General features: G+C 50.2%; 1 protein-coding gene across 3 annotated transcripts in view; it reads right to left on the bottom strand.

Annotated features, from left to right (window-relative positions):
• Positions 1-14,553, bottom strand: part of sp2 (sp2 transcription factor) — a 42,799-nt gene that overhangs the window by 16,542 nt on the left and 11,704 nt on the right. For all 3 annotated transcript variants that reach the window (XM_072487639.1, XM_072487637.1, XM_072487638.1), the window contains exons 3-4: positions 13,239-14,550; positions 453-654 (exon numbers count right to left, since the gene is read on the bottom strand). In XM_072487639.1, the coding sequence (XP_072343740.1) occupies positions 453-654; positions 13,239-14,550 (1,514 nt within the window). The remainder of the gene's footprint in view (positions 1-452; positions 655-13,238; positions 14,551-14,553) is intronic.

Genomic DNA, 14,553 nt, shown 5'->3' with positions numbered 1-14,553 from the left:
GCAGGATTCATCTGTTAAACAGGATATCAGGTAGACAGAAAAAGTGTTCCTTTGTCGTCAGTGGGTCAAAATCCTGGAACTCCTGACCTACCAGCAGCTTCCACCACCTGGTATGCAGTGGTGGAGGAAGATGTCTTATCCCCTCCTTCTCAGGAGACAGGTAGGGGATGAGGCAATAACTGCGGATCTTGCCAGCCGCGTTCACATCCAGGGGCTGGTTTAGCACACTGGGCTAAATAGCTGGCTTGTAATGCAGAACAAGGCAGCAGCGCGGGTTCAATTCCCATACCAACCTCCCCGAACAGGCGCCGGAATGTGGCGACTAGGGGCTTTTCACAGTAACTTCATGGAAGCCTACTTGTGACAATAAGCAAATATTATTATATTATTATAAATGAGAATAGGGAAGCCTGAGAGAAGAACAAGAGACAGGAATGAAAAGCAATGCACACCTTTTCTCGCCATCCTTGCAATTTGGACAAGTGCAGGCCATTCTTTTTAACTTCTTGTTCTGATGCACCTGCTGTTCCGCAATCTCGTCGGCTGGTAAGGCTGGTTCCATGTGCAGCTGAGTGGGACTTAGTCCAGTGATGGTGATATTGTTGGCAGAAACCGGAGACATGACCCCCGCCTGTACACTTAACTGTTGCTGTCCTGTCAGGGTTAAAACAACATTTTTCAATCAGCAAATCAAAGAATTGTACAGCACAGGAGACCATTCAGCCCATCAGATCTCTGCTGTTTCTCCGAAAGAGTTACACATTTATCAATATTCTGCTCCCAATCCTGCTCCCTGGCTCATTTAATTTGTCCACTTCAAGAAATTATTCACATTCCTTGTAAAAAAAAAAAGCCTTAATGCTTTCAACACTGTTTCTAGCAACCTTTTGTCTTCAGGAGCCCGTCCTTTAGTAGTGATGTTAAACTTATGCCTTCGCTTTATGGTCTCGATAGGAACATAAATAGAAACTGGAGGAGGCAAATTGGTCTTTCGAGCCCGCTCTCCATTCAACAAGTTCATGGCTGATCCTCTGCATCAACCCCACTTTCCTATACAGTCTCCATATCCCTTAATGCCTGAACATCTACTGACTGCTGTCTTGAATATCCTCAAAAGACGCAGCATCCACAGATCTTTGGGGGAGAGAATTACAAACATTCACAACCCCCTGAAGAAAGGTTTGCTGACCTCAGTCCTATTCTGAAACTGTGACCTTGTCTTCCAGATTTCCCCAGCCACAGCCAGTAAAAATTATTTTTCCCCGATTAGGTTTTTCAAAATTTCTTTGAATTCTATCAGATCTCCTCCAACCTCTGTGTTCTAATGGAAATGATCACAACTTTCTACATTGCTACTGTCACCACACTTCCAAAGTACGTCACTGGCTGTAAAACACTTTGGAACATCCTGCAGTCATGAAAGGTGCTGTAAAAATGTAAATCATTTTCTTCTTTTCTCTTGTCACTCTTCCAAACTGAAGCCTCTTATCACTGACATTGTCTTAATGAAGCTCTTCTTCACCTGCTCCATGGCCTTGCTTTCCTTCTCAAAGCAAAGCACCAATACCTGGACATACTATTCTAAAATAGTCTTTTCATCAAATGAAAATGGAATCCCATAATCTTCAATTTCATAGAATTTACAGTGCAGAAGGAGGCTATTCGGCCCATCGAGTCTGCACCGGCTCTTGGGAAGAGCACCCTACTTAAGCCCACACCTCCACCCTATCTCCGTAACCCCACCTCCCCTTTTTTTGGACACTAAGGGTAATTTAGCATGGCCAACCCACCTAACCTGCACATCTTTGGACTGTGGGAGGAAACCGGAGCACCCGGAGGAAACCCACGCAGACACGGGGAGAACGTGCAGACTCCGCACAGACAGTGACCCAAGCCTGGGACCCTGGAGCTGTGAAGCAACAGCACTAATCACTGTGCTACTGGAGTACAGGATTCCTATTGTCATTCAGCGCATTCACCTCACTGACTTCCGTTGTCTCTATCATCTGTCAGGTCAACGGCTTGTCTTCAAATCCCCACACAGCCCTCACTCCACCCCACTTCTCCAATATTCTTCACTCCTACATTTCTTAACCCCTTCGCTTCTTCAATATTCTCCAGCCACACAGCCCACTCAGGGATGAAGATGAAAATGTTCCTCTCTGCATGAGCTCTGGCTCCTGAATATGAGGGGTATTTAATGCTGAACATTAGTGCTAACAAGATAAAAATCCAGAAGTATAACAATAAGGAAAGTAAATGTTGTAATAGGCTTCTGGATTGAGTGGCAGAGGTGGAAATAGTGGAAATGTCGAAGATGCTGTTAAGAAGCTGCACTTGGGTTTCTCAGGATTCCGCCATGATGGGCTGAATGGCCTGTTCATATTCATTTGTATTGTCTCTTTTCAACTGGTTCTGTTGCCTTTCTCCTTTATTGTCTAATCACATCTGCAGCCGCCCTGAGCTCTGTGGCATTCCACGACAAGCTCTAACACCATGTTCCAACAAGTATGTGAGACTGGGACAGGTCAAAGGCCTGCCCATCAGCTCACTGCTCTCATTGGAAAAGCATTGTCCCTCCACCGGAACCCTCCAGAGAATTGTTCAAACATACAGTTCAGAAGGAGGCCATTCGGCTGATGGCTGTGTTGGCTCTTTCAAAGAGTAGATAGTGCCACATCCGTGGATGTGTTCGCAGACATCTTTAACCTGTCCCTACTCCACTCCGAGGTCCCCACCTGCTTCAAGAAGACCACCATCATACCGGTACCAAAGAAGAACCAGGCAACATGCCTCAATGACTACTGACCAGTGGCCCTGACTTCAGTCGTAATGAAGTGCTTCGAGAGGTTGATCATGAAGCGCATCACCTCCATACTCCCAGAACGCCTTGATCCACTGCAATTCGCGTACCGCTGCAACCGGTCCACATCAGACACCATTTCCCTGGCTCTACACTCATCCCTAGAGCATCTCGAAAACAAGGACTCCTACATCAGACTCCTATTTATTGACTACAGCTCCGCCTTCAATAATCCCAGCCAAGCTCATAACAAAGCTCCAAAACCTAGGACTTGGCTCCCCACTCTGCAACTGGATCCTCAATTTTCTGACCAACAGACCACAATCAGTAAGAATGAACAACAACACCTCCACAATAGTCCTCAACACCGGGGCCCCACAAGGCTGCGTACTTAGCCCCCTACTCTACTCCCTGTACACACACGACTGCGTGGCAAAATTTGGTTCCAACTCCATCTACAAGTTTGCTGACGATACGACCATAGTGGGCCGGATCTCGAATAACGACGAGTCCGAATACAGGAGGGAGATAGAGAACCTAGTGGAGTGGTGTAGCGACAACAATCTCTCCCTCAATGCCAGCAAAACTAAAGAGCTGGTCATTGACTTCAGGAAGCAAAGTACTGTGCACACCCCTGTCAGCATCAACGGGGCCGAGGTGGAGATGGTTAGCAGTTTCAAATTCCTAGGGGTGCAGATCTCCAAAAATCTGTCCTGGTCCACCCATGTCAACGCTACCACCAAGAAAGCACAACAGCGCCTATACTTCCTCAGGAAACTAAGGAAATTTGGCATGTCCACATTAACTCTTACCAACTTTTACAGATGCATCATAGAACGCATCCTATCTGGCTGCATCACAGCCTGGTATGGCAACTGCTCGGCCCAGGACCGCAAGAAACTTCAGAGAGTCGTGAACACCGCTCAGTCCATCACACGAACCTGCCTCCCATCCATTGACTCCATCTACACCTCTCGCTGCCTGGGGAAAGCAGGCAGCATAATCAAAGATCCCTCCCACCCGGCTTACTCACTCTTCCAACTTCTTCCATCAGGCAGGAGATACAGAAGTCTGAGAACACGCACGAACAGACTCAAAAACAGCTTCTTCCCCACTGTCACCAGACTCCTAAATGACCCTCTTATGGACTGACCTCATTAATACTACACCCTGTATGCTTCATCCGATGCCGGTGCTTATGTAGTTACATTGTATATGTTGTGTTGCCCTATTATGTATTTTCTTTTCTTCTCATGTATTTAATGATCTGTTGAGCTGCTCGCAGAAAAATACTTTTCACTGTACCTCGGTAAACAAATCCAATCCAATCTCTGCTTTCTGTCTGTAATCCTGTAACTTGTTCATCCTCAAGCACCTATCCAACACCCTTTTAAAATGATGTATGCAACCAGCTCCTCCGTGTGGCTGGGGGATCTTACGGAATTTTTATAATCTTGAGGGGGGCAATTGAGGGGTTCTCTCGGAGGTAGCAGTTGTTTATTCTGTAAAGAGCTGGTCACCATTAGTTGTGAGGTGGGGGGGAGGAGTTCAGGGGGTTTGTTTATTGTTTTGTGTTATTGTTTATGTATAAAATGCGAAAAATGTGAATAAAATGTATATTCTTTTAAATGTATGCGATCAGCTTTTCAGGTTAACTGTTCCACGTTACGATAAATTTCTGAGAGTAAACATTTCTCTTCACCCCCTCTCTCAATCTTCATCCAATGATTTTATGTCTCTAAGGCATCTGGTTATTCACATTTTCACCTAGAATATCTGGGGGTTAGGATCAGGAGGGAGGGGGAACTGCAAAAATTAAGTAAGAAACCAAAATTCCACATTCATTGACAGCCCTGCGATTAGAAAATGTTCCAATTCATTACTCTCTGTTCATCCTGATTCTTCTCATGTTCTTCCACTCGGTGCTCCTTATATACTCAGCTGTAAGGTTGCAGGACTGTGGCTGGCTGCAACACTTGGGTAAAGTAAACAACAACCTGCATTTATAGAGGGCCTTTAACACAATAAAATGGTCCACGGCACTTTCCAGAAGTTTCCTCCGACAAAATATGGCACCAGGTCACGCAAGGGAATATAAGGTGACCAAAGGTTCAGTCAAAGAGGTAGGTTTTAAGGAGTGTCTTAGAGAAGGAGAATGGTGGAGCGGTGTAGGGAGGGAATTCCAGAGCTGAGGGCACAGACAGCTGAATGCGCAGTCATCAATGTTACAGTGATTAAAATCGGAGTGCTCAAGAGCCCAGAATTAGGGCAGCGCGGTGGCGCAGTGGGTTAGCCCTGATGCCTCACGGCGCCGAGGTCTCAGGTTCGATCCCGGCTCTGGGTCACTGTCCGTGTGGAGTTTGCACATTCTCCCTGTGTTTGCGTGGGTTTCACCCCCACAACCCAAAGATGTGCAGGCTAGGTGGATTGGCCTCGCTAAATTGCCCCATAATTGGAAAAAATGAATTGTGTACTCTAAATTTAGAAGAAAAAATTTTTCTTTTTTAAAAAAGAGCTCAGAATTAGTAGAGTGCAGCGATCTTGGAGATTGATAAGGCAGGAGGAAGTTACAGAGATAGGGAAAGGAGAAGCAATGGAGGGGATTTGAAAGCAAGGATGATAATTTAAAAGCTGCAGTTTTGTCGGACTGGGAGTCAATGTAAGTCAGCGAGTACAAGGGTGATGGGTGACCAGTACATGTTGAGGGCTCGGGTATGGACAGTAGAGTTTTGGCTGAGCTCAAGCTAATGGAGGCTGGTTTAGGCAGAATGAAGCCACTGACATGAAGATGACAGATGTTTATGCTGAGGAATGGAACTCTTTCCAACTTCATTCATCCAGAGTTAGCATTAAGCACTTGTAGACTATTCAAAACAGCAGTGAATGCAAAGTTCAGCTCCCACCATATGAGGGGGAGCCCCTCCACATCAAATTTATCTCACACCAATCTTCTGTAACCTATTTGAAAATGATTACCCATTTAGTTCTCCTCCAGTATTGACCCTTCATCAGTGCAACGCACCCTCAGCACTAACTTCCTGACAGTGAAGCACTCCTTTAGCACTGCCCTTACAACACTGTAGAATCCATCAGTACTGCCCCTCCGACAATGCAGTACTCCCACATTACTGTTCCTCGAATCGTGTAGCATTTCCTCAATCCTATTCATGGCGCCCTGTGCTGCTCGTTTGGCCCCTTGTTCCGCACTGTAACCAATCACTATTTGTTGATGTAACATTGTCAATGTACTCTGTCGATTATTCTTTTGTCTACTGTGTATGTTCCCTTGGCCGCTGAAAACACTTTTCACTGTACTTCGGTACATGTGACAATAAATATCAATCAATCAATCAAATACTGCTCCTCGGACCGTGCAGCATTCCCTCAATACTGCTCCTCGGACCGTGCAGCATTCCCTCAATACTGCTCCTCGGACCGTGCAGCATTCCCTCATTACTGCTCCTCGGACCGTGCAGCATTCCCTCAGTACTGCTCCTCGGACTGCGCAGCATTCCCTCAATACTGCTCCTCGGACCGTGCAACATTCCCTCAATATTGCTCCTCGGACCGTGCAACATTCCCTCAATATTGCTCCTCGGACCGTGCAGCATTCCCTCAGTACTGCTCCTCGGACTGCGCAGCATTCCCTCAATACTGCTCCTCGGACCGTGCAACATTCCCTCAATATTGCTCCTCGGACCGTGCAGCATTCCCTCAATACTGCTCCTCGGACCGTGCAGCATTCCCTCAGTACTGCTCCTCTGACCGTGCAGTATTCCCTCAATACTGCTCCTCGGACCGTGCAGCATTCCCTCAATACTGCTCCTCGGACCGTGCAGCATTCCCTCAATACTGCTCCTCGGACCGTGCAGCATTCCCTCAATACTGTTCCTCGGACCGTGCAGCATTCCCTCAATACTGTTCCTCTGACCGTGCAGCATTCCCTCAATACTGCTCCTCGGACCGTGCAGCATTCCCTCAATACTGCTCCTCGGACCGTGCAGCATTCCCTCAATACTGTTCCTCGGACCGTGCAGCATTCCCTCAATACTGTTCCTCTGACCGTGCAGCATTCCCTCAATACTGCTCCTCGGACCGTGCAGCATTCCCTCAATACTGCTCCTCGGACCGTGCAGCATTCCCTCAATACTGCTCCTCGGACCGTGCAGCATTCCCTCAATACTGCTCCTCGGACCGTGCAGCATTCCCTCAATACTGTTCCTCGGACCGTGCAGCATTCCCTCAGTACTGCTCCTCTGACCGTGCAGTATTCCCTCAATACTGCTCCTCGGACCGTGCAGCATTCCCTCAATACTGCTCCTCGGACCGTGCAGCATTCCCTCAATACTGCTCCTCGGACCGTGCAGCATTCCCTCAATACTGCTCCTCGGACCGTGCAGCATTCCCTCAATACTGTTCCTCGGACCGTGCAGCATTCCCTCAATACTGCTCCTCGGACCGTGCAGCATTCCCTCAATACTGCTCCTCGGACCGTGCAGCATTCCCTCAATACTGCTCCTCGGACCGTGCAGCATTCCCTCAATACTGCTCCTCGGACCGTGCAGCATTCCCTCAATACTGCTCCTCGGACCGTGCAGCATTCCCTCAATACTGCTCCTCGGACCGTGCAGCATTCCCTCAATACTGCTCCTCGGACCGTGCAGCATTCCCTCAATACTGCTCCTCGGACCGTGCAGCATTCCCTCAATACTGCTCCTCGGACCGTGTAGCATTCCCTCAATACTGCTCCTCGGACCGTGCAGCATTCCCTCAATACTGCTCCTCGGACCGTGCAGCATTCCCTCAATACTGCTCCTCGGACCGTGCAGCATTCCCTCAATACTGCTCCTCGGACCGTGCAGCATTCCCTCAATACTGCTCCTCGGACCGTGCAGCATTCCCTCAATACTGCTCCTCGGACCGTGCAGCATTCCCTCAATACTGCTCCTCGGACCGTGCAACATTCCCTCAATACTGCCATTCGGACCGTGCAGCATTCCCTCAATATTGCTCCTCGGACCGTGCAGCATTCCCTCAATACTGCTCCTCGGACCGTGCAACATTCCCTCAGTACTGCCCCTCGGACCGTGCAGCATTCCCTCAATACTGTTCCTCGGACCGTGCAGCATTCCCTCAGTACTGTTCCTCGGACCGTGCAGCATTCCCTCAGTACTGCTCCTCGGACCGTGCAGCATTCCCTCAATACTGCTCCTCGGACCGTGCAGCATTCCCTCAATACTGTTCCTCGGACCGTGCAGCATTCCCTCAGTACTGTTCCTCGGACCGTGCAGCATTCCCTCAGTACTGCTCCTCGGACCGTGCAGCATTCCCTCAATACTGCTCCTCGGACCGTGCAGCATTCCCTCAATACTGCTCCTCGGACCGTGCAGCATTCCCTCAATACTGCTCCTCGGACCGTGTAGCATTCCCTCAATACTGCTCCTCGGACCGTGCAGCATTCCCTCAATACTGCTCCTCGGACCGTGCAGCATTCCCTCAATACTGCTCCTCGGACCGTGCAGCATTCCCTCAATACTGCTCCTCGGACCGTGCAGCATTCCCTCAATACTGCTCCTCGGACCGTGCAGCATTCCCTCAATACTGCTCCTCGGACCGTGCAGCATTCCCTCAATACTGCTCCTCGGACCGTGCAGCATTCCCTCAATACTGCTCCTCGGACCGTGCAGCATTCCCTCAATACTGCTCCTCGGACTGTGTAGCATTCCCTCAATACTGCTCCTCGGACCGTGCAGCATTCCCTCAATACTGCTCCTCGGACCGTGCAGCATTCCCTCAATACTGCTCCTCGGACCGTGCAGCATTCCCTCAATACTGCTCCTCGGACCGTGCAGCATTCCCTCAATACTGCTCCTCGGACCGTGCAGCATTCCCTCAATACTGCTCCTCGGACCGTGCAGCATTCCCTCAATACTGCTCCTCGGACCGTGCAACATTCCCTCAATACTGCCATTCGGACCGTGCAGCATTCCCTCAATATTGCTCCTCGGACCGTGCAGCATTCCCTCAATACTGCTCCTCGGACCGTGCAACATTCCCTCAGTACTGCCCCTCGGACCGTGCAGCATTCCCTCAATACTGTTCCTCGGACCGTGCAGCATTCCCTCAGTACTGTTCCTCGGACCGTGCAGCATTCCCTCAGTACTGCTCCTCGGACCGTGCAGCATTCCCTCAATACTGCTCCTCGGACCGTGCAGCATTCCCTCAATACTGCTCCTCGGACCGTGCAGCATTCCCTCAATACTGCTCCTCGGACCGTGTAGCATTCCCTCAATACTGCTCCTCGGACCGTGCAGCATTCCCTCAATACTGCTCCTCGGACCGTGTAGCATTCCCTCAATACTGCTCCTCGGACCGTGCATTCCCTCAATACTGCTCCTCGGACCGTGCAGCATTCCCTCAATACTGCTCCTCGGACCGTGCAGCATTCCCTCAATACTGCTCCTCGGACCGTGCAGCATTCCCTCAATACTGCTCCTCGGACCGTGCAGCATTCCCTCAATACTGCTCCTCGGACCGTGCAGCATTCCCTCAATACTGCTCCTCGGACCGTGCAGCATTCCCTCAATACTGCTCCTCGGACCGTGTAGCATTCCCTCAATACTGCTCCTCGGACCGTGCAACATTCCCTCAATACTGCTCCTCGGACCGTGCAGCACTCCCTCAATACTGCTCCTCGGACCGTGCAGCATTCCCGCAATACTGCTCCTCGGACCGTGCAGCATTCCCTCAATACTGCTCCTCGGACCGTGCAGCATTCCCTCAATACTGCTCCTCGGACCGTGCAGCACTCCCTCAGTACTGCTCCTCGGACCGTGCAGCATTCCCTCAATACTGCTCCTCGGACCGTGCAGCATTCCCTCAATACAGCTACTCGGACCGTGCAGCATTCCCTCAATACTGCTCCTCGGACCGTGCAGCATTCCCACAATACTGCTCCTCGGACCGTGCAGCATTCCCTCAATACTGCTCCTCGGACCGTGCAGCATTCCCTCAATACTGCTCCTCGGACCGTGCAGCATTCCCTCAATACTGCTCCTCGGACCGTGCAGCATTCCCTCAATACTGCTCCTCGGACCGTGTAGCATTCCCTCAATACTGCTCCTCGGACCGTGCAGCATTCCCTCAATACTGCTCCTCGGACCGTGCAGCATTCCCTCAATACTGCTCCTCGGACCGTGCATTCCCTCAATACTGCTCCTCGGACCGTGCAGCATTCCCTCAATACTGCTCCTCGGACTGTGCAGCATTCCCTCAATACTGCTCCTCGGACCGTGCAGCATTCCCACAATACTGCTCCTCGGACCGTGCAGCATTCGCTCAATACTGCTCCTCGGACCGTGCAGCATTCCCTCAATACTGTTCCTCTGACCGTGCAGCATTCCCTCAATACTGCTCCTCGGACCGTGTAGCATTCCCTCAATACTGCTCCTCTGACCGTGCAGCATTCCCTCAGTACTGCTCCTCAGACCGTGCAGCATTCCCTCAACACTGCTCCTCGGACCGTGCAGCATTCCCTCAGTGCTCCTCCTCTGACCGTGCAGTATTCCCTCAATACTGTTCCTCGGACCGTGCAGCATTCCCGCAATACTGCTCCTCGGATTGTGCAACATTCCCTCAATACTGCTCCTCGGACCGTGCAGCATTCCTTCAATACTGCTCCTCGGACCGTGCAGCATTCCCTCAATACTGCCATTCGGACCGTGCAGCATTCCCTCAGTACTGCTCCTCGGACCGTGCAGCATTCCCTCAATACTGCTCCTCGGACCGTGCAGCATTCCCTCAATACTGCTCCTCGGACCGTGCAGCATTCCCGCAATACTGCTCCTCGGATTGTGCAACATTCCCTCAATACTGCTCCTCGGACCGTGCAGCATTCCTTCAATACTGCTCCTCGGACCGTGCAGCATTCCCTCAATACTGCTCCTCGGACCGTGCAGCATTCCCTCAATACTGCTCCTCGGACTGTGTAGCATTCCCTCAGTACTGCTCCTCGGACCGTGCAGCATTCCCTCAATACTGCACTAAGATGTCAGCCTCAAGTCTCTGGAGTGGAAATTGAATCCTGAGCCTTCTGACTTACAGGTGTAAGGGTCACCCACAGAGCCATACTAACAGTTTGATCCTTACTGACAACATATGGTTGGAAAGCTATGTGAAAGATAGCAACCAAAGCACTGCATCATCTAACCCTCTGTGCAGCCGAGGAATTGTATTGTTAGATTATAGATCGGGATGGGTATCAAGGGGTAATGAACAAACAGGAAAGAGGATTTTAAATTTTCACTTTATTTGTTCCTGGGATGTGGGCGTCGCTGGGTCAGCATTTATTGCCCATCCCCGAGGACAGCTAAGAGTCAACCACATTGCTGTGGGTCTGGAGTCACATGAAGGCCAGACCAGGTCAGGGCGGCAGATTTCCTTCCCTAAAGGACATTAGTGAACCAGATGGGTTTTTGCAGCAATTGTTTCATTGTTGTTGGGATCAGGAGTGAACTGGCAAGGTGGATACAGAACTGGCTAGGCCATAGAAGGCAGAGGGTAGCAATGGAGGGATGCTTTTCTAATTGGAGGGCTGTGACCAGTGGTGTTCCACAGGGATCAGTGCTGGGACCTTTGCTCTTTGTAGTATATATAAATGATTTGGAGGAAAATGTAACTGGTCTGATTAGTAAGTTTGCAGACGACACAAAGGTTGGTGGAATTGCGGATAGCGATGAGGACTGTCTGAGGATACAGCAGGATTTAGATTGTCTGGAGACTTGGGCGGAGAGATGGCAGATGGAGTTTAACCTGGACAAATGTGAGGTAATGCATTTTGGAAGGGCTAATGCAGGTAGGGAATATACAGTGAATGGTAGAACCCTCAAGAGTATTGAAAGTCAAAGAGATCTAGGAGTACAGGTCCACAGATCACTGAAAGGGGCTACACAGGTGGAGAAGGTAGTCAAGAAGGCATACGGCATGCTTGCCTTCATTGGCCGGGGCATTGAGTATAAGAATTGGCAAGTCATGTTGCAGCTGTATAGAACCTTAGTTAGGCCACACTTGGAGTATAGTGTTCAATTCTGGTCGCCACACTACCAGAAGGATGTGGAGGCTTTAGAGAGGGTGCAGAAGAGATTTACCAGAATGTTGCCTGGTATGGAGGGCATAAGCTATGAGGAGCGATTGAATAAACTCGGTTTGTTCTCACTGGAACGAAGGAGGTTGAGGGGCGACCTGATAGAGGTATACAAAATTATGAGGGGCATAGACAGAGTGGATAGTCAGAGGCTTTTCCCCAGGGTAGAGGGGTCAATTACTAGGGGGCATAGGTTTAAGGTGAGAGGGGCAAAGTTTAGAGTAGATGTACGAGGCAAGTTTTTTACGCAGAGGGTAGTGGGTGCCTGGAACTCACTACCGGAGGAGGTAGTGGAAGCAGGGACGATAGGGACATTTAAGGGGCATCTTGACAAATATATGAATAGGATGGGAATAGAAGGATACGGACCCAGGAAGTGTAGAAGAGTGTAGTTTAGTCGGGCAGTATGGTCGGCACGGGCTTGGAGGGCCGAAGGGCCTGTTCCTGTGCTGTACATTTCTTTGTTCTTTGTTCTTTGTTCTTTGTTGTGATTCTAATTTTTTTATTGAACTTTTTATTGAATTGAGATTTCACCATCTGCCACGGTGGGGTCTGAACTCAGGTCCCCAGACTCTTGGTCCCTGGATCACTAATCCAGCAACACTACCACAACGCCACTGCTCCTTATCCAATCTATCAAATATTAGAATCACAAAACAATATGTTTCCAACTGTAGGTGGGTCAGTAAGCACCGGTAACTGGCGAACGTGCCAGAGGTAAGGATGAGGAGGATTATTTAGGCTGCGACTATTTACAATCTGGAATGTGCTGCCTGAAAGGGCGGTGGAAGAGACTTTCAAAATAGAATCAGATAAATACTTGAAGGGTAAAGGAAAGAGCAGGGCAGTGGAAATTATTGGATAGCTCTTTCAGAGGGCTGGCACAGGGATAATGGGCTGAATGGCCTCTTTTTGTGCTGGGTCATTCTAGGTTCAGCCACAATTTAACTGAATGATGAAACAGCTTCAAGGAGCTGGACTGCTCCTTACTGTTTCTCTCAACTATTTCAATAAATTATTGACGCTTGCTCAAAGTCCAAGAATGACAGACATAGCAAAGGACGGCCCTCAGCCCATTCTGTCTGTGCCACATCTAATCTAACTAGTCCCACACCACCCCCAGGCCCCCCCCCCCTCTCTTCCTCTACGGCCTTGCAAACGTTTATCCAATTCCCTTTTGAAAGTTACCTTTCAATCCGATCCACTGCCCTTTCAGTCAGCGAAATACAGATCACAAAAACTCGCTGTGTTAAATTTGGTGGTGTGAAAATCCTTGGATAAAGTGCCTCTCACCTGCAGCATTGGTGACAGTTACTGGAAGTCCTGGCACCTGTAGGCCGTTGATGCTGATGGTCTGAATTGCCTGGCCAGCGGCAAACTGTGCAGTGTTCAGGTTAATGGCGCCCCCTGCCGGAGCAATCCTCGGCAAGGCAGTCCCCTTCCGGATCAAAGAGCCGACAGAGGATCTCTTCCCGCTTGAGGCTGGGGCAATCCGGGGAAAGCTGCTCGAGAGGCTGGAGCCTTGTTGAAGTGGCGAGGAGTTCTTCACCTGCAAGGTGTGCCAGTTCACCTGTCCCGAGGAAGAGACGGATTGGGTTCTGATGATGACCGGCGTGGAGTTGTGCTCGCTGGTCTGGACCTGCAGGTTTTGTGGGGATTTCTGGGGGACGGTGGGAAGGGTGTGGCCGCTCAAGGAGGCTGCCTGCACCACGCGGATAGCCTGTTGGGGGATGGTCTGCACCGCCTGCTCCTGTTTCGGCTGCATCATCTGCACTTGTTGCATAACATTGGAGCCAGGGCTCTGCACCAACAGCACGTTGGTTCCTGGCTGAATGACATTTCCTGACGAAGTCTCCACCAGCGTCATCGTTTCTGTCACTGCTGCCGGATTCGCCGATTTCCTTCTCGACCTCTTGCTGAGCTTCATCGAGCCTGTTCCACAAATGGCATCGCCAGTCAACTGTATGGCAGTTCCATCACCGGCGCCAACCAAATTACTAATGGGCACAGACAATGCCACGTTTCCACCACCTGCCAGTTTGATAATGTTGCCCTGGGCTTGTACAGTTGTGCTCCTGATCTTCTGAACCTGGACAGGGAGTGACACAGCAGGCTTCATATGCATCTTCTGGGGAGAGATCTTCTGTGCATTGGAAGCTACCGCAGTGGTGACAAAGGCCTGGTTGGTCCCTGGAATGATCTGAATCTGACCTGCCAAATTTTGCTGGACATTGGCAATCTGAAGGGTCTGTCCCCCCAGGGTCTGGACCTGGGGGATGACCTGATACTGAATGTTCTGTCGTGAGCCTTTGCTGACCATCGCTTGGTTCTGAATAGCCAGCACTAACTGTCCAGAGACGGAGGGGCTAATGGCCTGGCTGGTCACTTGTGACCCCTGGATTTGAAAAACTTTCCCATTGGCTCCAATTAAACTGAAATTTCCCCCATTTTGCCCATTGGGTGCTGGCGCCGGTTTCAACAGTGGAAGCTTCTTGGTGACCACCTGTACAGCCACTGGGGTGGGCGAGGAGCTGGATTCCACAGCCGGAGGACCAATCTTGCTGCATGTAGCTGCCAGGAGGGCCAGAGGAGACGGCTGCGAATCCTG

Source organism: Scyliorhinus torazame, chromosome 21, assembly GCF_047496885.1.
Source record: "Scyliorhinus torazame isolate Kashiwa2021f chromosome 21, sScyTor2.1, whole genome shotgun sequence".
Classification (NCBI taxonomy): domain Eukaryota; kingdom Metazoa; phylum Chordata; class Chondrichthyes; order Carcharhiniformes; family Scyliorhinidae; genus Scyliorhinus; species Scyliorhinus torazame.
Note: the sequence above shows the minus strand (reverse complement) of the source record. Positions and strands in the feature narration are given on the sequence as shown.